Genomic DNA, 26,126 nt, shown 5'->3' on the forward strand with positions numbered 1-26,126 from the left:
TATTGAAGGGCAAGTTCCCATCTCTGGAGTTCTGATAGGTTGGTGTCAGTGGGAAGTATCCAGATAACCCGGCCGGTGTAACACTGTGTCAAGATGTGCTGGCCGTGCACCAAGGCATGTTTAGCCACAGGGTGATCCTCATTACCAACAAACACTGTCTGCCTGTGTCCGTTCATGCGAATGGACAGTTTGTTGCTGGTCATCCCCACATAGAAGGCTTCACAGTGTAGGCAGGTCAGTTGGTAAATCACGTGGGTGCTTTCACACGTGGCTCTGCCTTTGATCGTGTACACCTTCTGGGTTACAGACTGGAGTAGGTGGTGGTGGGAGGGTGCGTGGGACAGGCTTTACACCGGGGGCTCCTACCAGCAACAAACTGTCGTTCAGTGGTGTTTGTGTGGACCCCAGGACACATTGGAATCCCAGGCAACAAACTTGCTGACAGGCTGGCTAAACAGGATACATGGAAACCGCTTCTGGAGATCGGCATTCCAATAACTGACTTGGGTTCGTTTTTACGCCGCCAGGTTTTTCGTCTTTGGGAGACGGAATGGCGTAGTCTCAGTACACACAACAAACTGTGTGCCATTAAGGAGACGACGAATGTGTGCAGTCCTCCATGCGGGCCTCTCGCAGGGACTCCGTGGTTCTCTGCCGGCACCGCATTGGTCAAGCTTGGGCGACCTATGGGTACCTCCTGCGCCGTGAAGACCAGCCTCAGTGTCAATGCGGTGCCCGGTTGACAGTGGCCCATATTCTGGTGCACTGTCCCACTTTGACTGCCGTGCGACGAAATCTTCAGTTCCCACTCTCATTGTCGCTAATTATATCTGACAACGCCTCATTGGCTAATTTAGTTTTATGTTTTATTTGTGAGGGTAGGTTTTATCATTTGACCTAAATTTTACCACATGTCCTTTGTCCTTCTGTGTCCTCCACCCTAGTGCTTTTAGGGTGGAGGTTTTAATGTGTTGCAGAGTGGCTGGCTTCTCCTTTCTATTCTCATGGTCAGCCAGCCATGGTAATCTGTTTTGTCGTTTTAATCTCTTCTACCTGTTCCTTGCATTTCTGTGGTTTTCTTCTCCCCTTTTTTTCCATTTAAGTGTTTGTTACCCATCCGTCGTTCTTGTGATTTTTCCTTTCTCTCCATTTTGTGTTGTCACTCTTGCTTGTTTTATTCTCACTCTTGTGGCATTGTTTTATTCAGAACAAGGAATCAATGACGTAGCTGTTGGTCCCTTCCCCCTCTCTTCAACCAACCAACCAACCATTCTGTTCAGCTGCTCTTCCAGGTCGTTTGCTGTCTCTGACAGAATTACCATGTCATTGGCAAACACCAAAGTTTTTATTTCTTCTCCATGGATTTCAATTCCTATTCCCAATTTTTCTTATGTTTTCTTTACTGCTTGCTCTATATACAGACAGAATAACACTGGGGATAAGCTACAACCCTGTCTCACTCCCTTCTCAACCACTGCTTACCTTTCATGCCCCTCGACTCTTCTCACTGGTTCTGTACAAATTGTCAATAGCCTTTTGCTACCTGTATTTTACCCCTGCCACCTTCAGAATTTGAAAGAGAGTATTCCTGTCAACATGATCAAAAGCTTTCTCTGATTCTATAAATGCTAGAAACGTAGGTTTGCCTTTCTTTAATCTGTGTTCTAAGATAAGTCATGGGGTCAGTATTGCCTCACATGTTCCAACATTTGTACGAAATCGAAACTGGTCTTCACTGAGGTTGGCTTCTACCAGTTTTTCCATTCGTCCATCAAGAATTTGTGTTAGTACTTTGCAATTGTGACTTATTAAACTGATAATTTGGTAATTTTCACACCTGTCAACACCTGCTTTCTTTGGGATTGAAATTCTTCTTGATGTCTGAGGGTATCTCGCCTGTCTCATACATCTTGCTCACCAGATGGAAGAGTTTTGTCAGGGCTGACTCTCCCAAGGCTATCAGCAGTTCTAATGCGATATTGTCTACTTCCAGGGCCCTGTTTCAACTTAGATCTTTCAGTGCTCTGTCAAATTCTTCATGCAGTATCATATCTCCCATTTCATCTTCATCTGCATTCTCTTCCATTTCCATTATATTGCCCTCAAGCACATCACCCTTGTATAGACCTTCTATATACTCCTTTCACCTTTCTGCTTTCCCGTCTTTGCTTCGGATGGGTTTTTCATATCATACAAGTGGTTCTCTTTTCCCCATAGATCTCTTCAATTTTCCTGTAGGCATTATCTATCTTACCCCCTAGTGATACATGCTTCCACATCGTTACATTTGCCCTCTAACCATCTCTGCTTAGCCATTTTGCACTTCCTGTTGATCTCATTCTTGAAATGTTTGTATTCCTTTTTGCCTGCTTCATTTGTGGCATTTTTGTATTTTATCCATTTGTCAAAAAATTCAATATCTTTTCTGTTACCCAAGGATTTCTACTAGCCCTCTTCTTTTTACCTACTTGATCCTCTGCTGCCTTCACTATTTCATCTTTGAAAGCTACCCATTCTTTTTCTACTGTATTTCTTTTCCCTGTTCCTGTCAATTGTTCCTTAATACTCTCTCTGAAACTCATTATAACCTCTGGTTCTTTCAGTTTATTCAGGTCCCATCTCCTTAAATTCCTACCTTTTTGCAGTTTCTTCAGTTTCAGTCTACAGTTCATAACCAATCAATTATGGTCAAAGTCCACATTGCTCCTGGAAATGTCTTACGATTAAAAACCTGGTTCCTAAATCTCTGTCTTACCATTACATAATCTATCTGAAACCTTCCAGTGTCTCCAGGCCTCATCCATGTATACAACCTTTGTTCATGATTCTTAAACCAAGTGTTAGCTATGCTCTGTGCAAAATTCTACCAGGCAGATTCCCCTTTCATTCCTTACCCCAGTCCATATTCACTTACTATTTTGCCTTCTCTTGCTTTTCCTACAATTGCATTCCAGTCCTCCATGACTACTAAATTTTTGTCTCCCGTAACTATATGAGTTATGTCTTTTATCTCATCATACATTTCTTCAATCTTTTCACCTGTGGAGCTAGTTAGCATATAAGCTTGTACTATTGTGGTAGGCGTGGGCTTCATCTACCTTGGCTACAATAATGCCGTCACTACGCTGTGCGTAGTAGTTTATCCACATTCCTGTTTTTTTATTCATTATTAAACCCACTCCCGCATTACCGTTATTTGATTTTGTATTTATAACCCTGTATTCACCTGACCAGAGGTCTTGTCCCTCGTGCCACTGAACTTCACCAATTCCCAATATATCTTACTTCAACCTATCCATTTCCCTTTTTAAATTTTCTAACCTATCTGCCCAGTTAAGGGATTTGACATTCCACACTCCGATCCACAGAATGCCAGCTTTCTTTCTGCTGATGAACAACAGATAGCCCTCTGTTGTGGTTGCACCTACAGTACGGCTATCTGTATTGCTGAGGTACACAAGCCTCCCCACCAACGGCAGGGTCCGTGGTTCATGTGGGGAGGAGCGGGATATGCTGTATTATGAAGCGTAATTGTTGCCGTCTTTCCGGCAGTGACCTGGCTCAGGAATGACAGTTGTCGCCATTTGACAAACATTAAAAGATGACTCAGTTTGTCCTTAACTGCATAGGCGTTAACCAGTAACTGGGGCACATGTACAATATGTTAAAACATTTGGTGTACTCTGCTCTAAAAATATTTTCATGTTAAACCTGAGCAGTTTTTCGGAAAATTTTCTGCTTATCTAGGGCATTTAAGTTATTGACAGTATCGCGAATGCTGCTACTCCCCATATTGTGGAGATGCTGACACAAAAAGGCACAACAAAGAGACTGCTAAACAAGTAAGCTTTCGGGCACACGCACACACACACACACACACACACACACACACACACACACACACACAATTCACATGACCACTGTATGTGATTTAAAAAAATGGCTGTCAGCTGTAACTTTACATTGTTGGCTTGCCATGCTGCCTGTCCTTTGCCCCAGTAACGGGTGTTTCTTACTCATTTCTTGTGAGCCCTTATGTTCTATTACTATCTGAAGAAATTGGAATTTCAGAAAGTTAGCATTAGTTTCTCTGCTCCACCACACATTATTACCATTCTCTTTAAAGAAAGATTTTGAAACATATTTGCTTCTGGATTCGTGTACAAGATAGATATCATTGTAGAAGCTACAGATATTTCACTTCAGAATATTGACAATGTGTATGGAAAGTGCATTCGGACATATTGGAGGTACTATTAAGGAATTAGATGTCATTATTATGTAATGTATTATTTTTTATTTTTGACACAATCACTTTTTTATGATACTATCGTAACCGGTTTTGGCCTACAATGGCCATCTCCTGATACTACGGGTGGCACTTGACAAACAAGTGTTAATGTGTTATCAACTAATTTTGTGACAGGCAGTTTGGCGCAACTGACCGGGAGGCGATAGAGTTTCTCCCCAATGCTCCGGATCTACGGAAAGTGCGTATGCTGCAACCTGTCTCACCTTGTGTTATCAGAGCCCTGTATACCAGTTGCCATAGACTTTCCGAGCTGTCCCTGGTTAGCTTGCAGAGGATCAACTACCCAGTAAGTATCAGTTTTTGCGTCTGAGTGTTGATGCTTGTTGTTAGTCTTATTTATATTTACCAGCCATTATGAATTGAGGCACAAAGGAATTACACTTTTCAAAGGGGATACGGCCATTGATCTATTCAGTGCGGATGTGCGCCAGGCTCAGACTTAATGGAATCGGTGAAATGCTGCAAGTAATGAGGGTAATGGGCAAGGGTCACTACATTAGTAGTGTGTAGATAAGTTGAGAATTTGGGTGTGATGGGAGGCATTCTAGGGTAGTCTGTGCGGTTACAGTGACCACTGTATCTGGTCACTGTGGTCATAGCAACTACCAAGTAAGCAGGAGGCTTGCATTCAAATCCCAGTCCAGCACACATTTTCAACTGTCCCCATTTGTTTCAATCAGTGCCCACTTGCAGCCAATATCTGTAATTCCTTTGTATCTTATGCACACTGAAGAGCCAAAGAAACTGGCACACCTGCCTAATATCGTGTAGGGCCCCCACGAGCATGCAGAAGTGCCGCAACATGGCATGGCATGGACTCGACTTATGTCTGAAGTAGTGCTGGAGGAAACTGACATCATGAATTGTAAGTCTGTCCATAAATCTATAAGAGTACGAGCAGGTGGAGTCTCTTCTAAACAGCATGTTACAAGGCATCCCAGATACGCTCAATAATGTTCATGTCTGGGGAAATGTTTAAACTCAGAAGGGTGTTCCTGGAGCCACTCTGTAGCATTTCTGGATGTGTGAGGCTTTGCATTGCCCTCCTGGAATTGCCCAAGTCTGTTGGAATGGACATGAATGGATGCAGGTGATCGGACAGGATGCGTACATATGTCAGAGTCGTATCTAGACGTATCAGAGGTCCCATATCACTCCAGCTGCACATGCCCCACACCATTACGGAGCCTCCACGGCTTGAACAGTCCCCTGCTGAAATGCAGGGTCCATGGATTCATGAGGTTGTCTCTATACCCACACACATCCATTTGCTCGATACAATTTGAGATGAGACTTGTCCAACCAGGCAACATGTTTCCAGTCATCAACAATCCATTGTCAGTGTCGACGGGGCCCAGACGAGGCGTAAAGCTTTGTGCTATGCGTTCATCAAGGGTACATGAGTGTGCCTTTGGCTCTGTAAGCCCATATTGATGATGGTTAATTGAGTGGTTCACCCACTTACACTTGTTGATGGCCCAGCATTCACATCTGCAACAATTTATGGAAGGGTTGCACTTCTGTCATGTTGAATGATGCTCTTCAGTCGTTGCCGGTCCCATTCCAGCAGGTTCTTTCTCCGCCCACAGTGATGTTGGAGATTTGATGTTTTATCAGATTCCTGATATTCATGGTACACTCGTGAAATGCTTGTATGGGAAAATCCCCACTTCATTGCTACCTCAGAGATGCTGTGTTCCATCGCAGATGTGCGGACTATAACATTATGTTGTTTAAATTTTGATAACCTACCATTGTAGCAGCAGTAAGCGATCCAACAACGCCAGACACTTCTCATCTTATATAGACATTACCAACCATAGTGTCGTATTCTGCCTGTTTACATACTTGAATGCACAAGCGTATATGTTTCTTTGGTGCTTCAATGTATATTTTATGTTTAACACATTGTGTGTGGTTGTCAGAAATGTGTTATTTTAGATTCTTACTTTTTTTTTATCAGAACCTACTCTGTAGTGAGATACATTTGGCACTGATATAGTGTAATGTTACACAACTATATTGTCAACATGCCAGAAGTAAATAAAATGCAAATGTAGCTATGGCACACTGAAATTGTAAGTGAAGATCTGATGTGTTAAAAGCATACATCACCAGTACTGTATGATAGGAATTGATGCAAAATTACCTACACGGATCTCACACACAGTCACAATCACCTTGGTAAGCTCCACAAAGAAATACCATCAGCAGATAGCGCACGCACCCCATGCCAAACCCACAATATCTACTCCATCAGTAGAGCAGTGTACAAAATTGTAGCTGTAGTAATTCTGTGTTAATTATAACTGAAGATAACTCGCTTCAGTAACAAATAGGCCTACTTTACCATATCTACCAGAAAAGTATTCAGAGTATTTGCATCTCAAATTGATAATTGCTAGAGAATTTTAAAAACCTGTGTCCACAGTCAGAATGTTTATCATGCAGCAAGAGATGAAACTTAGGCTGAAAATTAAACCTGGGACCATCCCCCAAACCCCAAAAAAACATGTTACTGACAAAATATCACTATTGGTCGTGTAGGGAGGTAGATTCCATTACTTTCCTAAATTTGTAATTTGAGTTTAGAGACTTAAAGCCAATTTTCTAAGCAATCACTTCTGTTCTGAACGTTCTTGGCAGATCAAAACTGGGTGCTAGACTGAGACTCGAACTCAAGACCTTTGGTTTTGGCAGGCAAGTACTCCACCGACTGAGTTACCCGAGCACAACTGACGACCTATCCTCACAGCATTACTTCTGCCAGTACCTCGTCTCCTACCATCCAGACTTCACAGAAGCCCTCCTGCGAAGCATGAGGACATGTGAGTTGTGGTTCAGCATGTCAATGGTAGAGCAGTTGCCCATGGAAGGCAAAGGTCCCGAGTTAGAGTCTCGGTCCAGCACTTAGTTTTCTTCCAGGAATTAAATGCAAAAACTGTTCCCTCACAGTTCTTTATTGAATGTCTTGTAGCCCGTTACTCTCCTCAAGGATCTTATCCTTGACACTTGTATTTTGTTGCCTTCTTTATTTTTATTTATCCAGCAGCATTCCATGGCGTAGTATTGATATTGCTGTAGTTTTATAAAATTTAATTTTTGTGTCTTTTTCGGGTTTTGTAGCTAAGTGTTGTGTTTATTGCAGCTTTTCATTTGTGCCATAATCATGACTAGTGTTGCAGCCTAAATTGTGACAATTGTTCAGTTAGTTTGTTGCCTGTTAATTTTTCCAATCACATTGGCTGTTAACCTTGATAGGTTGGCTTGTGTTCTACATGTATTTGGCTTAGGAGGTCTGCTGTTAACTGGAGGTCATTTTCACATTCTTGTATTGTTACTTTATTGTCTGTGAATAGCTGAGCAGTTAGATTATTGTGTTTATTTAATTTAGTTGCTGGATAATTATCTAATTTCCAATCCAAATTTTAAGGACATTGTAGTATAGATGTTAAAAAGAGAGGGTTAGAGGGAATGACCCTGTTGCACTCCTTGTTTTCATCTCATTCTTTTCTCTTCCGTATTTTACTGTTTCTTATACACGGTAAAGACTCAAGATTAATCCTACGAGGAGTGGTGGCTAGCCCCTGTCACCCATTTTGCCCATAACTTACAGGGTGTCCGAAAAGTCTTTCCCTGATTACATAAATTGATAACTCAGGCTAGAAGTAAGATACAAATATGAAACTGGTGTCTAATTGTTTACAAACTATCAAAGTTTTTTTCACACATCAGTAAACTTCCACATGAGCACACTTGATAGCACCTAGCACATCTAGGCGATATTCAATTTCTGTCCACACATTATCCAACATTACTGGAGGGATCGATTCAACGACTGTGGTTATCCGTTGCCGCAGGGTTTCAAGATCTGGTACACATGTTCAGTAGACCTCGTCCTTGACATAACCCCATAAAAAGAAGTCTAATGGGGTTATGTCAGGAGAATGTGGAGGCCAAACCATTGGCCCATCACGTCCAATCCATCGCCCAGGAAAGGTCATATCGAGATAGGCACGGACGTACAAACCCCAATGAGGCAGTGCACCGGCTTGCTGAAACAAGACATCGGGGTGATAACTGAAGCAGCTGAGGAACAGCATACAGTTGCAACATGTCCAGATACACTGCAGATGTGATGGCAGCCTCAGCGAAGAAGAATGGCCCGATAATTCAATCGTGCAATAGCGTGCACCAAACATTCACCTTTGGACTGCCTCTGGTGCACTCCATGACCTCGCCAGGGGGTTGTGAACCCCAAATGCGCACATTATGGTGATTGACTACTGCACTGACAAAAAAGGTTGCTTCATCGGAAAAGGCAATTCGTCTGAGATAACCATCATCGTCCTCAATACTTGATAGCATTTCGACCGCTAAGTCATATCGACGTGTACTGTCATTGGGCTACGAGGCCTGAACAATTTGCACTTCGTATGCACAAAACAATAAACGTTTGTGTAAAATGTCATGGAGAGAGCTTTTTGGCATTTGTAATTCACGTGAGGCCCTGTGCACCGATTTCTTCGGACTTCTCAGAAAAGACTGCCTTACAACTTCCACCCTGTCTGCTGAGGTTCTTGGTCAACCAGACCTTGGAAGGTCAGCAACCGATCCTGTGTTCTTGAACTTCTCATACCAGGCTTTAATGCTCTTCACATCAGGTGGATTCCTTCCCAATGTTGTCTGGAAGTGTGTCTGCACTGTGGTTGGTGATCGTGTCTCATGGTACCACAGGACACACTGAGCCTTCTCCTGATTGGTTAACATGGCTTCTTGGGCACTGCACCTCTTCCAGTACTTACGTACTGCGAACCTAAAACAGAAAAAAAAACTTTGATAGTTGTAAACAATTCGACACAAGTTTTGTATTTGTATCTTACTTCTAGCCTGCGTTAGGCTGGTATTACACTATCAAATTTCTTTGTCAAATATCTTTGTCCAAAATCTTTGTCAAAGATATTTGATGGTGTAATAGGAACTTTGTCAAATGTCATCCAATATTTGATCAAATCTAGGGCCTCACTGTAGATTTGATCAAAGAAATCGCTTGTCTTCTGTACACTGCAATGTGACATGTTACCACATGGAGCGCTAGCATCGCTGCAGCGTTCTGTCGTCTGTAGTGTTTTTATACACATTGCCGGTAAATACAATTGGTGTGTGCCGACAACTACAAAATTAGTAGAGGTGTATGAAGCTGATGAGGTGCTTTACAACGTGAGGCACCCTGAATACAAAAATAAAATAAGAAGATTGGAGACGAGACCTGACCTAACCTAACCTAACCTAACCTAACCTAACGTAACCTAACATAACATAACATAACATAACATAACATAACCCTCTCCTGTAGCAAGGAATCAGAGTGTTACAGTGAGCCTGTCTTCTGAAGATGTAGCAGTTCTTAAGTGAATATTGTGCTTTGTGATATGAGGATACAGTTCACTGAGCACAAACAGGAATGTATGCTCATCCATTCTTAAGTAATTGATGTACCACTTGACGTCTTCCACTGTAAGCTCACGTAAGAAGTTTTGTTGAATGCTTTTATCGTGTCGTCGTAAAACCCACGGCTTCACCCAGATTAGATTAGTTTTTCTTTCCATAGATCCGTGCTGAGGAGATCCTCGTGGATGTGGAACATGTCTGTTTTTTTTTTAAGCTGAAATAACAATACTAATAGTATGAATAAATACAATACATCATTTGTTTCTATTAAAAATTTCGTCAATGGAGTAGGAGTTGGCCACTAGTAAGTCTTTCAGGCTCCTTTTAAACTGATCTTTATTTGTAACTAAAATTTTTATGTTTGCTGGCAAATTATTGAAGCTGAGTGTTCCTGAGTAGCGGACCTCTTTTTGAACTAAAGTAAGTGCTTTTAAGTCCTTGTGTAGATCATTTTTGTTCCTGGTATTGTATGTATGAACTGAGTTGTTTGTTGGAAAAAGAGATATATTATTTACAACAAATTTCATTAAGGAGTAAATATACTGAGAGGCAGTAGTTAGTATACCCAGTTCTTTGAAGAGGTTTCTGTAGGACGTCCGTGAATTTACTCCACAAATAATACGTATTACACGCTTTTGGACTCTGAAAACTTTTGTTTCATTTGAAGATTTACCCCAAAATATTATACCATATGACTTTATGGAATGAAAGTATGCAAGCTTTTTCATTTTTATGTTGCCTATGTCTGCTAACACTCGATTTGCAAACAGATTTGTTAAGGCGTTTCTGCAGTTCTGGGATGTGCTCCTCCCAACTGAATTTATTATCAAGTTGTGATCCCAGGACTTTTAAGACTGTCAACCTCGTATGTATGGTTCCATTCCACTTCTTTTCCGCATGTGCACACAATGCAATTGGGGTACGTACAACTGCTGCGGTTAATAACAAGTTGTTGTCAGCCATCTTGAACTTTGACGAAAAATTTGATGACAGTGTAATACCCCTTCTAGCGCTACGTCAAAGATCTTTGTCAAATATATTTGACGGAATATTTGATCACATCTTTGATCAAATCTTTGACAAAGAAATTTGATAGTGTAATACCGGCCTTATCATTTATGTAATCAGGGAAAGATTTTTCGGACACCCTGTATTTCTGTCTGCTGTATCGAAAACTTCTTCAAAAGCTATTAAAGTGATGTGAGTTCAAAGATTAAATTCTGTTTGTCTATTAAAAGTTCTTGTACTGTAAAGATATTTTCACTATATGACTGTCCTTTTGTAAATGCACTTTGATTGTCTTGGAGAAGTGCTTCAGCTTAGTCTGTGCGTTACAGAAAGGTAGTCATCACCAGTCCTAATATTGTATGCCTTATTATTGCAGATCTAGATTTCAGCTGACAGTGCAGCAATCATCAGTGTATTTTAGGTTGTCACATAGACTAAATATAATTATGATGACACAAATTCCAACCCGACATACAGAAGCATTAGTCCAACTAATTATGTTGAATCTGCATGATTACCTGTACTGCAGTGATGATAACTGCACTGTTAGCTGAAATCTGGATGTGCAGTAAAAGACGGATTATGCTACATTGGGTGCTGACCATCTTTCTATCCTGGGTTATATCACGGTCACAAGAATTCTGGTGGAATTGAATGTGATATTATTCTGTTGTTCAGTATTTTTGAGTGGATGTTATATGCCACGTTAAACAGCCTGATGTGTCGAGTTTCTACATTTGCTTTTGTTGCCCTTTTTGAACAGGAAAATAACTTCTGCTGTGCTCCGTGAACTTTGGATTTGTACCTGTGTGTTTGTATAGCTTGTAAATGGTGTTTTACTTGCAGATGCTCAAGAACTTGGTTGAGAAGTGCCCCAAAATAAATTCACTGACGATACCCAGTGAAGTGATGAGGTCAGAGATACTTGCACAGGCAGTCTCTCACTTGGAGCACCTACGCGTCCTCTGTCTGGGAGAATACGATTCTAGCAATGAAACACCTCTTCTGCTGCGCCTAATAGCTGATAGTTGCCCACAGCTAGAAGAAGTTGACTTCACATTCAGCTATGTCAATATGGATGATCTGGAATACTTCCTGGAAGCCAAGAACAACACCCTTAAGTCCATACGCATAAAGTGGACAATGGCTGGGTGAGTGTTAATACCACTACTCGAATATTGTCTAGCTTCTTGTGAAAATGAGTTTTGTTTGAAGATTATGCTTTATGTACAACGATTTTTGTTACACTATATAGTATTCAAAATGTTCAGGTCGCCGTCTTCAATTATTCCTATGGCACTAATAAAGATAGGCAGACCTATGTTCGCAGCATTCGCAAATTTAGAGAAAGCTTTTGAGAATTTTGACTTACACTCTTCGAAATTATGAAGGCAGCAGGTATAAAAAAAAATACAGGGGACAAAATGTTATTTACAACTTGTACAGAAACCAAAATGCAGGTATTTACTTTGTGTAAGATGACCTTGATTATAAGCTGCCCCCCTTCTTTTCCAAGATGTTCTTGAGGAAAACTTATTGTCTTATTCTGACTAATCAGGATTACAAATTGTTTTAGTGACAAAGTAGCTGTCTAAAAAGTTATTACACCTAGTCTAAATTCATGCCATTTATTCTTTACATTTTGTAATACAAGGAGAAATAAAAGACATGAAAAGAAATGGTTTACATTAATTTGTGGACTGTTTCCTTTTCTACATTTTTCACTAGCCAACCCTGTCATCCGTGGTATCACTATTTTTAATAGTCATCCTAATAGCATAGCTGTGAAATTTATATCTTGTTGCTGCAAATATTTAGCTGTTTCTTCAGAATGTGTGCAATTTCTGTGAGACCTGAGAACATAGCTGTTTTTATCCAAATACATATATCAGATTTCGCTTCCATGCTGACGTGAGGATGTTACAATGTCTCTTGCTTCCAAACTTATCATCTGCCAGGTTCTTTCTCATTGGCTGCCCAGAACTTGTAGTTGATACACCCCTTTTCATTCCCACCATGTATCACTGTGTTGACAACATTGGAGCATGAAACACCTATGTGTACAACTAGTACCTATCTAGCTGTTTACTGTCTGGTGCAGAAATAAGTACTATTGTTGAGTACTTGTATAATTTTAGTCACTTCAATCCTGTTTACAAATTGATTCAGGTAAACTGGAGTTCAAAGCCAGAGTATGCAGTATAGAGTCACATAAACCCGGGCCGGTGAAACATGTCACTTGATAGCTCGCGTGTGGTTGGCTACACTGTGACTGCGAGGTTCCAATAGCTGCCACCGCACACACCCACAACTCCGAAGTACATTTTGTAAATGTAAGATACAATCGACGTTTATACGTAGGTGCAACAAATGGAGAGAATGACAATGGAGACAAACCAGGAAATAAAAACACCTGAAGTTAATGACAATATCTACGAAAAGTCGTTCCAAATTGTTACAGTAATAGCTGCATGTAAAGCATCGTATAATAATGTAATCTAAGCATACTAAATAACACGCTATTCACACTCAGAAAGTAATAAAGCAAAACATGCATAGCCTATCCGATTGCAGAGAGAAAAAGATTTGATTCTGTATACATTTACACTCACCAATTACGATGTCAATGGGGCACTTTAATCCAGTTCTACTTCACAAACTACAGTGTTCACATACTTTATTCAACATGTAAACATCACTACAGATGCAACTTCATGGCAGATTAAAACTGTGTGCCAGAACAAGACCCGAACTCGGGACCTTTGCTCAGATGGTAGAGTACTTGTCCGTGAAAGGCCAAGGTCCTGAGTTTGAGTCTTGTTCCGGCACAGTTTTAATCTGCCAGGAAGTTTCATATCAGTGCACACGCCACTGCAGAGTGAAAAATCTCATTCTGGAAACATTCCTCAGGCTGTGGCTAAGCCATGTCACCGCAGTATCCCTTCTTCCAGGAGTGCTAGTTCTGCGAGGTTCGTAGAAGAGCTTTTGTGAAGTTTTGAAGATAGGAGACGAGATACTGGCAGAATTTAAGCTGTGAGGACGGGTCGTGAGTCGTGCTTGGGTAGCTCTGATGGTAGAGCACTTGCCCGCGAAAGGCAAAGGTCCCAAGTTGGAGTCTTGTTCCCGCACACTTCACTGCAGAGTGAAAATCTCATTCTGGTCACTACAGATATTCGGATTTAGGTTCTGACATGTTTGATATACTTGCCATCATTGGCAATGATGTGGCATAGACAAACAGTGAAATTCTGCATGACCTGTTGAAGTGTCAGAACATGCATGCTGTCGATGACCTCCTGAATGTTTTCAGCTCAGCAATGGTTTTGGGGTTATTGCTGTACACCTTGTCTTTAAAATAGCCCCACAAAAAGGAGTTGCATTTGTTCAGATCCGGAGAATAGGCAGCCAATTGAGGCCCATACCAGTGGTCTCTGAGTACCCCAGAGTGAGAATGCGGTCCCCAAAGTGCTCCGCCAGGATGTCAAACACTCTCCTGCTTTGATGGGGTCGAGCTCTGTCGTGCATGAGCCTATATTGTCGAAATTGGGGTCTCTTCTTTGGATAAGGGGGATGAAATAATCTTCCAGAACCTTCATGTACCATTAGGTAGTCACCGTGCCATCAAGGAATATCACACTGATTATTCTGTGACTGGACATTGCACTCCGCACAGCCATCCATTGAGGGCGAAGAGAATTTCTCAATTGTGAAATACGGATTCTCAGTCCCCCAGATGTGCCAATTTGCCTTATTGATGAACGCATTAAAATGAAAGTTGGCTTCATTGCTAAACCAAACCATGCATTAGCATACTAATTCCCAGTGTGCCCGCGGCCAACTGTGCACTTTGAACGTCCTAATGCAAACTGCACAGAAGTTGACAGTTTTATTTTGTATAGTTCAATAATTGTCACCCAGTACATGGCATCCATAGATGTAGGAGAACTTTTATTTTAAACCTGTTCACATACTGCAAGAGTTTGTGATATGAATGAACTGTGCTATTTCCTGTTTTCAAAAAATTGTCAAATTTCAAGCAGAGCAGTACAATGGAACCTCCCATAGCTAGCATAATTCATTCCAGAATCTTACACGTAGTGTGAAGTGCTTGCTAAGTAAAACCCGAGGAAAACAGGATCTGAACACTCTCAAAGATATAGTATAAATTGGCAGAGGGATACACCAAAAAGATACCATTTACTACATTCTGGATATAACTGTGTGTGTTTACACTTCACAAGTATTTATTTTCTAGAGCAAATAAATCTATACTGTTATATTCTGAAATGTTAGGTTGACACTTTCCTGTTCCTTCAGATGTCAGGAGTGTTAAAGAATTTATCACCCGACCTTTGAACAGAACTTTGACTATGAATTCTGCTGTGCACATTGATACACTCTATTATCATTGCTAGTCGCAATTTTTTACTACTATATTTCTATTTTTTCTTAGAAAGGGTAGTTCTTCATAACATCATATTGACCACTCAGATGCTGAACTGCACAGCAGACAGCTCTCACAGCAACACAGTTTTGCCAATGATGTGCAAACGAAAATGACCACTGTTATAACTTCAAGTTGAATAAACATATTTCAAGGAAGACGCAATACATGAAAGTCACAGATCAAGTAAACAGTGTACACTTTAACAGTCAAATCATAATTGAGTCAGAGTCTAGCAGCCGCTGGCTGGTTGGCTGCTTAGGTGGCGCTGCTGCTGCATGGCTGGCAGACAGCGCTGCTTGTAGAGGACGCGCGTAACTGCGCGACGGCACTTTGAAAGATCGGCGAGTCACAACACTTTTCCCCCCTTTGAAGTTTTTGCACAGGTCTTGATGGAGGTGGCCTGTAGATTGCTAACGTCCATAGATGTTGTTTGACTGGCCGTAAAGTCTCAAGGAGCAGGCTTACCCTTATGGATGGAAGTGTCCCCGATGATAATGGGTTGAGATGACAAAAGACATGGGGGTCGAATGTTCTGGGGCCCCGTGCACCAATCTGCCCGTTGCGGCAAGTCCGGTTGTTATTACAGGAGACATGGGCGATGTGTCCGTGTCCTTAGGAGGAGGAGGAGGAGGAGGAGGAGGTGAGTAGAGTTGCTCCGACAGATGATGGTCATCTGGTTCCTGCATGGGGTCGTCTCCTGGTGGTGTCAGCTCTTGTGCTGGCACCAATATGATGGTGAGAGGACTGCGTTATGAGTAAGGAGAGATTCCAGTATCCCGAGCGTCAGTTAGAGCCGAAGGTGGTGTAGCGGCTGTAGTGGTTAATAAAAAAATAAATGGAGAAGAGAGACCGCGAAAAAGGGGAAAAATGAAAAGCAAATCGGACTTTGTATTACAGAAAAGCTATCGGACTTCGTTATTCGGAAAAGCTATTGATGGGGTGGTCCTTGAGGCGTTTTTGAGCAAAAGTTAAACCAATTTCCACTACAAAACTTACTGAAAAGAAACAGAGAATAACAAAATGTAACTGACATGGGGAAGTGGCGTAGATAAATCATCCTTTACCAGGTTAACTTGTCTTCTTTCGGGCGGCGTCCAGGTCTTCAAAAATCTCCTTCATTTCTGTGTGAAAAGTCGGCTCCGAAATCGTGCAATAAGTTTCATTGTCCAGGAATTTCTAATTTATACCAATTAAAATAATCTTGATACTGTATGCAATTTAATTTACTTTGCTACTTCCATCCTCCGAATTTCTTAACAACTTTCACAATATGTCTACACATTAAAATCAGATAAAGTCCAGCTAATAAGTATTCTGTTTTTACGTCTTCCAGATCACGTCTGCCTTAAGCTTCGGCTAACAAGAGACAAACAAAAAACGGATAGAAAACAAAAAAAGTGTTACCATTTTAGTATTTTCTCTGCCGTCGAGCGCTCATACCGCTGCGACGGGATATTTTTTATCTGAGGGGACGAGTGTAGCGCGGCGAAATTCAAAGCCCCGCTACATCGCCCCCTCGACTGTCACGCTAAAACATTTAGCGTGGCAGGCTAGCAGACAATAGACTAGATATACCTAAATGTCTATTATACATATTTTCCCAGGAAACGCCATGTGCATACTTAGAGGATTATCTTTGTCAATACTTGGTTTCTAAATCTATATACTACATACACTTGTTACAGTTTTGATCCTTTTTAGACAAATAATATATATATATGTTTACATAGTGTGTGTGTGAGCAAGCTGCTCACCAGCGCAGTTAATGTTGTGCGCTTCCAGCGTTGGCTTCCCAATGCATCTCTGGCAGCACGTAGTCATTGCGCATGCGCAGTAGCATCACTGAATTTCGCGTGCGGCAGTTTCAAAATCGCTGCATTATGACAGTCTTGAACAGTATTCACTCTCACATAGTGTTCATTACAAGTTGTTATTCCAGCATAATTGGCGTGTTAAGCCGGTGACACCATAAGATTGAGCGTGTGCGTGATCTGAAGCAACGTCCATGTCTTCTGTTACGACACAACACTCCAGGTCCTTGTGCGTTTTCATGACTATTGTTCCCGGGGCATATATGGTCGATGTAGTTTTTAGCCTCCACATCGCCTACGACAGGTGCTGAGTTTATTGTCTCTAAAGCATCTGAAGGCCGGCCAGGAACAACGGCGTCGATGTTCGCAAAGGTAGGTGTTTCACCACGTTGTTTACACTTGCCAACAAACGTTCATTTGCAGTGTGAAAATCCTCATTATCGTCGAAGTAAATTGCAGTTTATATCGATTTACAAACAGTTATTTGGTTTATGTACCATAAGTTTCACAAACAACACAAAATTCGTCGTTTATAACGTTCACAGTTTGCAACACTTTTTTGCAATATTTACATTTTAACAGTTCACTTTATCCAAGCATGTTTACATTGTTAATTATGAAAGCTTACATTTCGTGGTCACATTTCAAAATATGCTGACAATATGCAAAGTTTTAACACATATACAAATACATATAAATTTACAAGAATATGCATGTGAAATATTTACACTAAAAAATTATACTAAGTCCCATTGGCTTTCTTTTATTGGGGTATTAATTTCCTTTTTTATTCAGGTTTGGGCGTGCCAAGGGATATCAGACTTAATACTTAAAGCACGGGCTTTCCTTCATTTATTATTTATCTCTTTCTTTTGATTCCATATCTTAGCTAGTGGTTGACCAGGCTTGTAATGCCATACTCAATTTTCTTCATGTCTTTTAATTCATACCTGAAAGTTTACTGTCACACATTATATTTTTACATTCCATAAACAAACAATACCCAGCTGCAGGAGGTGGTAGGATAATGGAGAAAGAAAGAAAGATAGACTGGAAGAAACTATTCACTACCTATAAACTACCAAATCCTACAGCTACTACATGAGAGAGAACATAATACATTATAACATTTGGATCACCTTCAAGGGGTGTATGAAAGGAGGTGCTTACAATTTACCAAATCATGGGTAAATGTAAGTGTCCGTACGTCAAGTCTGTGTAGTGTAACATCATGACAGATCCTGTGTTTGTGTTCTGACTGTTCATATGACTAAGTGTATTACACATTAACAAATCCTTGCATGAGTAAATCACATAGCTGCTCAGTACTTCCTCGATATCTCCACTTCTTGTGGATACCGTCTATACAAATGGAAAATGTATCTCAGAGATTGTCTCTCTCATAATGTGTATTATATGATAACATATCAAATTTCCTCTCAAGAGTTCAACCATGAACTTTCTTCTACTTTAGTGAAGGTTAAACATCATGTATGTAGTATATATATATATCATTTCTATCTATAAATCATAAATAAAGAACATAGTATTATAATTGACAGTAAAATGACTCTTTCTCAGTGTCCGTTGCTCGATGTCGGCTGCACGGGTGGTCACTGCTCCTTTGCAGCTACCTTGCATAGCCTGAAAAGTCAAATGTCTTCAACGTAGATGTAATTTTGTCATCTTTTCGCTTAAGTGGAGGTGTTGTACGAATCGCAAAACGGCCTTAATAACTCTATCTTTTGCTTCCTCAGGGTTTTCTGTCTTGTGTAAAAAAAATTTTTTTTCTATACAAATGTATTCACATGAGGGCTGTGTAAAACTATATTTCAACTTAAGTTCCTTAAAATATCATTCTCCTGTCTGAACACAAACTACAAATGTTTTCTTCCACACAGTGGCTTAACAAAACTTAACAAAAGGTTACCAAGTTACACTTCTGCCATAAATTAAAGCTAATGTGTTTCCAAGCTACGTTCTTATCACACTTATCTCCACAGCTGTAATCATCATTATGTTCACTCTGCTTTTCTGGCATTCGTTCATTTTCAAGGGCACAGAAAATACAGGGTGATTCAAAAAGAATACCACAACTTTAAAAATGTGTATTTAATGAAAGAAACATAATATAACCTTCTGTTATACATCATTACAAAGAGTATTTAAAAAGGTTTTTTTTTTTTTCACTCAAAAACAAGTTCAGAGATGTTCAATATGGCCCCCTCCAGACACTCGAGCAATATCAACCCGATACTCCAACTCGTTCCACACTCTCTGTAGCATAGCAGGCGTAACAGTTTGGATAGCTGCTGTTATTTCTCATTTCAAATCATCAATGGTGGCTGGGAGAGGTGGCCGAAACACCATATCCTTAACATACCCCCATAAGAAAAAATCACAGGGGGTAAGATCAGGGCTTCTTGGAGGCCAGTGATGAAGTGCTCTGTCACGGGCTGCCTGGCGGCCGATCCATCGCCTCGGGTAGTTGACATTCAGGTAGTTACGGACAGATAAGTGCCAATGTGGTGGCGCTCCATCCTGCTGAAATATGAATTGTTGTGCTTCTTGTTCGAGCTGAGGGAACAGCCAATTCTCTAACATCTCCAGATACTGTAGTCCAGTTACAGTAGCACCTTCGAAGAAAAAGGGACCAAAAACTTTATTGGCTGAAATACCAACGTTTAATACACCACCTATCAGGAGGTTTAACACCATACTTCGTTCGAAATGCACGCTGAACAACTGTCGTCGATTCACTTCTGCCGTACTCAATAACACAAAAAGCTTTCTGTTGAGCGGTCGCCATCTTAGCATCAACTGACGCTGACGCCTAGTCAACAGCGCCTCAAGCGAACAAATGTACAACTAAATGAAACTTTATAGCTCCCTTAATTCGCCGACAGATAGTGCTTAGCTCTGCCTTTTGTCGTTGCAGAGTTTTAAATTCCTAAAGTTGTGGTATTCTTTTTGAATCACCCTGTAGCTTCACATTTAGTGTCTTGTACTCACGTGTTCTAACTCATCACAAATGTTTTCTTTCAAATTGAAATTCTTATATAATCTTAAAGATGTAGACTGTTTACTCACTTCTCTATGTAGCACAATATTACCAAAACATTCTCACTCATTCCTTACTCACATATTCATCATAATATATATATCCTTATACATTAAACATATTCCTCATCAAACATTAATATATCACATACGTGGGGCCATTTGGCACTTCCATTCTCATAAAACTCCAATAATATTTTCCTCAAATAATCTCTTGTCTCCATCAACTACTTCACAGTAACTTACCTTCTTATATTAACCTAAATATTAACTCATTCATACTGATCATTCATTCTTACGTCCTCATTCATTCTGCTACATACCTATGTCATTACTGATCTCAATAGCTATTATTTCCTGTCATTGGAGTGCCTTGAAATAACAAACTAATTGTTGATTTACCTTATAATTTTCAATTAACAACAAATGTAACCTGTGTAGTTCTCATTCCTATATGAATATCTTTTCTCATTCAGTAAATGTGCTCACCTGGTTTTACATTCTCTTCGTAATTATGTGTACAAGTGTAACTGCAGTATATAATTTCCATAAATTAACGTTTGTGTTCTTAGGCTGTATAACTTAATGTTCGTGTATTCAATACAAATATTTACGATCTCGTTTTCACAGCAACTTGCTCATGTTCAACTTAGTTATTATTATATTATGTTGTTTTAGTGCACAAAGGGTTTCAAATGTCTGTGAGGATGCAGCCCCCTCGGCTTGTGAGATAACTGGTATTATAGGGAGTAACAACCTGGGTGAGGTATGCTTGCTATTCTGAAAGGACCTGAATATAATAGCTGCCATTTTCTGTTCAGTTGTTTTAATTTTGTAGCCTTGGGATGTGAACGCAAAAGAACAAGGTCATCAACCTGATAGGTTTGTTAATTCCTTTCCGCTGTCATTTTGTCATCGTACCTGAGGAAACAAACTGTCTCAGCCGTTGCGCTCTTACAACACCTCACGACCGAAGCACGAGCGCTTAGCTCGGTCGTCGACTGTTTTCCGTCGTCTGCTGTGTTTGGCCGGGTTCATTGACCAGCTCCACTATGTTTACATTCTGGCTGGTTGGCGGCCACGCGTCAGCTGATGGCGCGTCGCAATTGTTATTGCTACTTCGTGGCGGGGAGTGCATAACTGTACTTGGGAACGGCGGCGGATCCCGTGGAGGGTTATGATTTGTCATGCGTGAATTTTGTGTGTTCCACATATTCTGTTGGTGATTGTTATTGTTTTGGTGGTAATTATGTCTGTTATATAGTATGTTCCTGTCAAAGTAGCCCGGGTTGTACCGGTTATTCTCACGTCTCCTATTGTTGTTGTTGTTGTACTGTCTGTGATTTTCGTTTTGCTTGTAGTTACCATTTTGATATGGGTGATAATTATTGTTGTTATCGTTATTCCACGAATTTTTGCGGTTGTTCCTACTGTCATACACGTTTCCATTTGAATCTGTTTCGCGCGCAGGCATCGTATTGTGTCGCGGCGCGGACGGATGGTTCCACCAACCACCGTCACTACGGTTCCTTTGGGGTGGGTGCTGATTTTGTTTACTAATATGCGTAAAATTTTAATGGCGTGAATCGCCTCTGTAAACTACGTCCATTTGATCTAAGAAGTTTAAGAAAGTCTTAACGTCATTCTCCGGTACTCCTATTAATCTGTCTCGGTATGTAAAGGGTAAGTGGCTCTTTAAAGTGTCAATTATCGCTGGCAAGTCGGCTGGTTTGGTCCAGTACAGTGTCACAGTGTCTTGTCTAGGTACCTCTCAAAGTATTGTCTTAATGTCTCTTTTTTAGGGTCATAGGTCTCGGGGTTTCACACTTCTCTCCTTAGACTCTGTTGCTCATTCTCGGACCAGAATTCGTCCAAGAAGGCTTGTTCGAACTGTTCAAACGTAAGGCACCGCCGTTTCATAGCGGCACCCCACTTAGCTGCTCGTCCTCTCATGAGATTGGTGACGTATCTGATTTTATCGACTTCTGACCAACTACGTGGAAAAACACCGTCCAAATATCTAATAAACACAATAGGGTGGACTTTGTGCTTGTCCTCACTGGAAAATGTCTGGAAATACCCATGTCTTACAAACGTGTCATCGGCCATGCCGGTTGGCATAACTGTATTGACGTAGTTTGTGTCACTTGCTACTCTAGGTGTCGTATCGTAATATTGCTCGTTTGGTGGAAAAGAAAGCGGTACATTGTAATTTTGGCTTGTAATAGGTGATTCCACAATAGGTGTTCTGTCTGTGTCATTAGCCATGGTTTTAGCTGTTTTGTCCTTCCCTGACAATGCATTTGCGCCAATCGCCAAACACGGCACAACATTGTCTCGTAATTTTGTCACTTCGTCTTCTATGTGTTTTGTCTCGTCTTTAACATGTGTCTTTGTTTTTGAAAGTATGTCTTCTGTAATTGTTTCAAGTTTTTTGTCCAGATAGTCGTCACACAATTTACATTCATGCACAATTCTTTCGGCCATGTTGGTGTCGTTGTTTAGTGACGCGAGGTCCGCTCGATCTTCTAGTTTTTCTATCTTTTCTTTGAGGTGGGTTTGTTCAAGAACTACCATTGTGAGCTGTTGGGTAATATTTCCCACTTCTTCAGTCAGCTTTTCTTGGATGGAGCTAGCTGAAGTGTGGGCCTGAGCTAACTCTTCCACACGAGTGTTCACTTCCTGCTGCACATTAACTATTTGAGTTAACTGATTCTCACATCGGGTGATATTGTTTTTTGTTTCATGTGTGAATGTAACCAAAGTTTCTTCCTGTTTAGTGACTTGGTTGGACAAAGTCTCAAATCTCTGGCTGAGCTTTTGAGTGGTGTTATTTAATTCTGTCATCTGTTTTGTCGTTCGTTCAAAATTTTCGGTCATAGTACGGTTTAATACGTCAAATTTTTCGTCGCTTTTATCTAGCCTTTGTTTAAAGTCCTGACCAAGTGCGTCCAGTTTTGCATCAATTTTCTGACTAACGTCTCGTTTCATGTCTGCAAATAACTCTAATAGTCGGTCCAGTTTGTCAGTTTCCTGTGTCCGATTTGTGTCACATTGCTGAATTTGTCTCATATTCGGTTCTGACATTGATGTTAACAATGGCGCTGACGGTCTAGTCTCGCGTCCATTACACATTTCGTCATTTAAAGTCGCCATCTGTGTATTATCACAAATGTTGCGAGTTTGAGGCAAAATCATTGCATTGATCTGTGAACTCGTCCATGGAGGGAAACGCGGACTTTCTTGTTGGTTGAACGATGAATCTACTTCACTTAACTCATCTGCCGAAACTATCTCTACCTTACCGCGTTCCATTGTAATAGGATGTATAATCGTAAGTCAAAAGGGGAAAAATATAAGACTGATTAATAAAGATTTGACTCAAATTTAGGTTTAAATATTTTCTCGTCAATGTAAATGATTGTTCTATTGCAAACAATGGTTGAGAAAGATGCAGCAGGGCAGACAACATTTTTCGTAACAAATGACTGTTTGGCGGTCAAATTCACTATCTTCACATGCTACAACAATACTGTAATTATCAAAAACTACAATAGAGATAGATGATTTTGGAAAAATCTAGAAGAAAACTACAGGATGCGTGGAAAGGGAAAAATGGATTCTGCAGTTGGCTATTGAATGTTTGAATGAAACATAATTGTGTGACTCACCATTAAATTTTCTGTCCTGCAGCGGCTGGTCAAACACTTCTGCGTAAATCGTATTCGTCAAAATATGGGTTTTCTTAATACATCTCCATCGGATAATCACCAAAAGGTCTCAAAATAACAGTTTTGCATCAATATACGCCATGAAAAGAAAACAGATTGAATTAGTTACAAAAATTCTTTACAATATTGTTGTATAATCATTTGTACAATAAAGTTGGTGTTTTCGTTACCCTTTAAACTTCAGGATTTTTGTTTATTCTCTGTTGGGGAAAAAATACAAATTAAAGTTTCAAATTTGCTCAAAAACGACACATGCGAAAATTGCGTCCTGTCGCAGGAGCCAGTTGTAGTGGTTAATAAAAAAAAAAAAAAGAAAAATAAGAGAGAAGAAAAGAAAAAGGTTGAAAATGTGGGAAGAAATGGTGAATAAAAAAGGGGTTTTATAATCGTAAATGACCGTGAAAAAGGGAAAGAATGAAAAAGCAAATCGGACTTTGTATTACAGAAAAGCTATCGGACTTCGTTATTCGGAAAAGCTATTGTTGGGGTGGTCCTTGTGGCGTTTTTGAGCAAAAGTTAAACCAATTTCCACTACAAAACTTACTGAAAAGAAACAGAGAATAACAAAATGTAACTGACATGGGGAAGTGGCGTAGATAAATCATCCTTTACCAGGTTAACTTGTCTTCTTTCGGGCGGCGTCCAGGTCTTCAAAAATCTCCTTCATTTCTGTGTGAAAAGTCGGCTCCGAAATCGTGCAATAAGTTTCATTGTCCAGGAATTTCTAATTTATACCAATTAAAATAATCTTGATACTGTATGCAATTTAATTTACTTTGCTACTTCCATCCTCCGAATTTCTTAACAACTTTCACAATATGTCTACACATTAAAATCAGATAAAGTCTAGCTAATAAGTATTCTGTTTTTACGTCTTCCAGATCACGTCTGCCTTAAGCTTCGGCTAACAAGAGACAAACAAACAATGGATAGAAAACAAAAAAAGTGTTACCATTTTAGTATTTTCTCTGCCGTCGAGCGCTCATACCGCTGCGACGGGATATTTTTTATCTGAGGGAACGAGTGTAGCGCGGCGAAATTCAAAGCCCCGCTACACGGCATCCAGAACAGGCGTTGCCGGCACACGAGGCCGAATCTGTTCCGAATGATGCACTGCAACACCCGTGAGTCTGAATTTCGTACAGGCATCGGTCACAGTGTCATAAGATGCGGCCAGGACTCCATTTTGGCCGCCTGCCATATGCCTGTACTCGATACAAGGTCGTCAGCGGTGAACTGGCCAAGCAAAGGCACCCGCGGCCGTGAGGTGGAAGGCCACAGAAGATGAAGTAGCGTGCGGAACTGTTGGCCATGTAAGAGCTCAGCTCAGCTGTGGTCGCCCATGGGGGTGAAACGGTAAGAAGCCAGGAATTGGAGAAGCGCATCATCAGCAGCAGAAGAAGTCGGGAGTTTCCTCATCTGAGCCTTAAATGTGCGGACCAGTCGTTCAGTCTCACCGTTTGACTATGGTTGGAATGGAGGGACCGTGACATGTGACGCCGTGATGGGCAGAAAAATCCGCAAAATCGGATGAGGCAAATTGCGGACCATTATCAGTAACAAGAGTAGAGGGAAGGCCTTCCAAAGAGAAAGTGCGACCTAGAGCATTTGTGGTTGCCGCGGTGGTAGGCGACGTGCAACGGACAATGAATGGAAAGTTAGAGTAGGGTCAATAACGAGATGCCAATAACTACCTAAAAAAGGTCCCGCGAAGTATGCATGAATACGCTCCCAGGGCTTCTCAGGCGAAGGCCACGGTGACAAAGATGACTTCGGGGCGGCGGCCTGTGACGCACAAGGGCTGCAGGCAGCGACCATGTGTGTGATTTCAGAGTTGATGCTGGGCCAGTACACACGACAGCGCGCCAGAGATTTTGTGCGAGAGACACCCCAGTGCCCTTGGTGAAGGAGGCACAAGACTGAAGCACGCAAGGACGCAGGTACCACAACACGCGGCGAAGCATTTTTGGTGGAAAGGAGGATAACATCATCCCTAGCCGTGAGGCGGTAACGCAAAGCGTAGTAGTTCCGCAACTGGGAGAGGGTAGGATCAGAACCCGTAGCAGCTGCCAGCTGGTCCCCGGTCATGGGGAACCCGTCCACAACCCGCTGCTCGGCAACATCCAGGTGGAAACACAAAAGTTCGTCCCTATCAAATGCCAGATCAGGACCCATGGGAGGGCAAGACAGTGCATCAGCATTCGCATGTTGAGCCGTCGTCCGGAAATTAATCTCATAATTGAAACGAGACAAGTAAAGAGCCCAACGCTGGAGGCGGTGTGCAGCCTTGTCAGGAAGTGACGTTG

General features: G+C 41.1%; 1 protein-coding gene across 2 annotated transcripts in view; it reads left to right on the forward strand.

The window, feature by feature from the left end:
• LOC126214853 (F-box/LRR-repeat protein 2-like) overlaps positions 1-26,126 on the forward strand; it is a 121,662-nt gene that overhangs the window by 57,020 nt on the left and 38,516 nt on the right. For both annotated transcript variants that reach the window (XM_049941487.1, XM_049941488.1), the window contains 2 exons: positions 4,427-4,598; positions 11,618-11,922. In XM_049941487.1, the coding sequence (XP_049797444.1) occupies positions 4,427-4,598; positions 11,618-11,922 (477 nt within the window). The remainder of the gene's footprint in view (positions 1-4,426; positions 4,599-11,617; positions 11,923-26,126) is intronic.

The sequence above is a fragment of the Schistocerca nitens genome, chromosome 12 (genome assembly GCF_023898315.1).
Source record: "Schistocerca nitens isolate TAMUIC-IGC-003100 chromosome 12, iqSchNite1.1, whole genome shotgun sequence".
In the NCBI taxonomy this organism is placed as follows: domain Eukaryota; kingdom Metazoa; phylum Arthropoda; class Insecta; order Orthoptera; family Acrididae; genus Schistocerca; species Schistocerca nitens.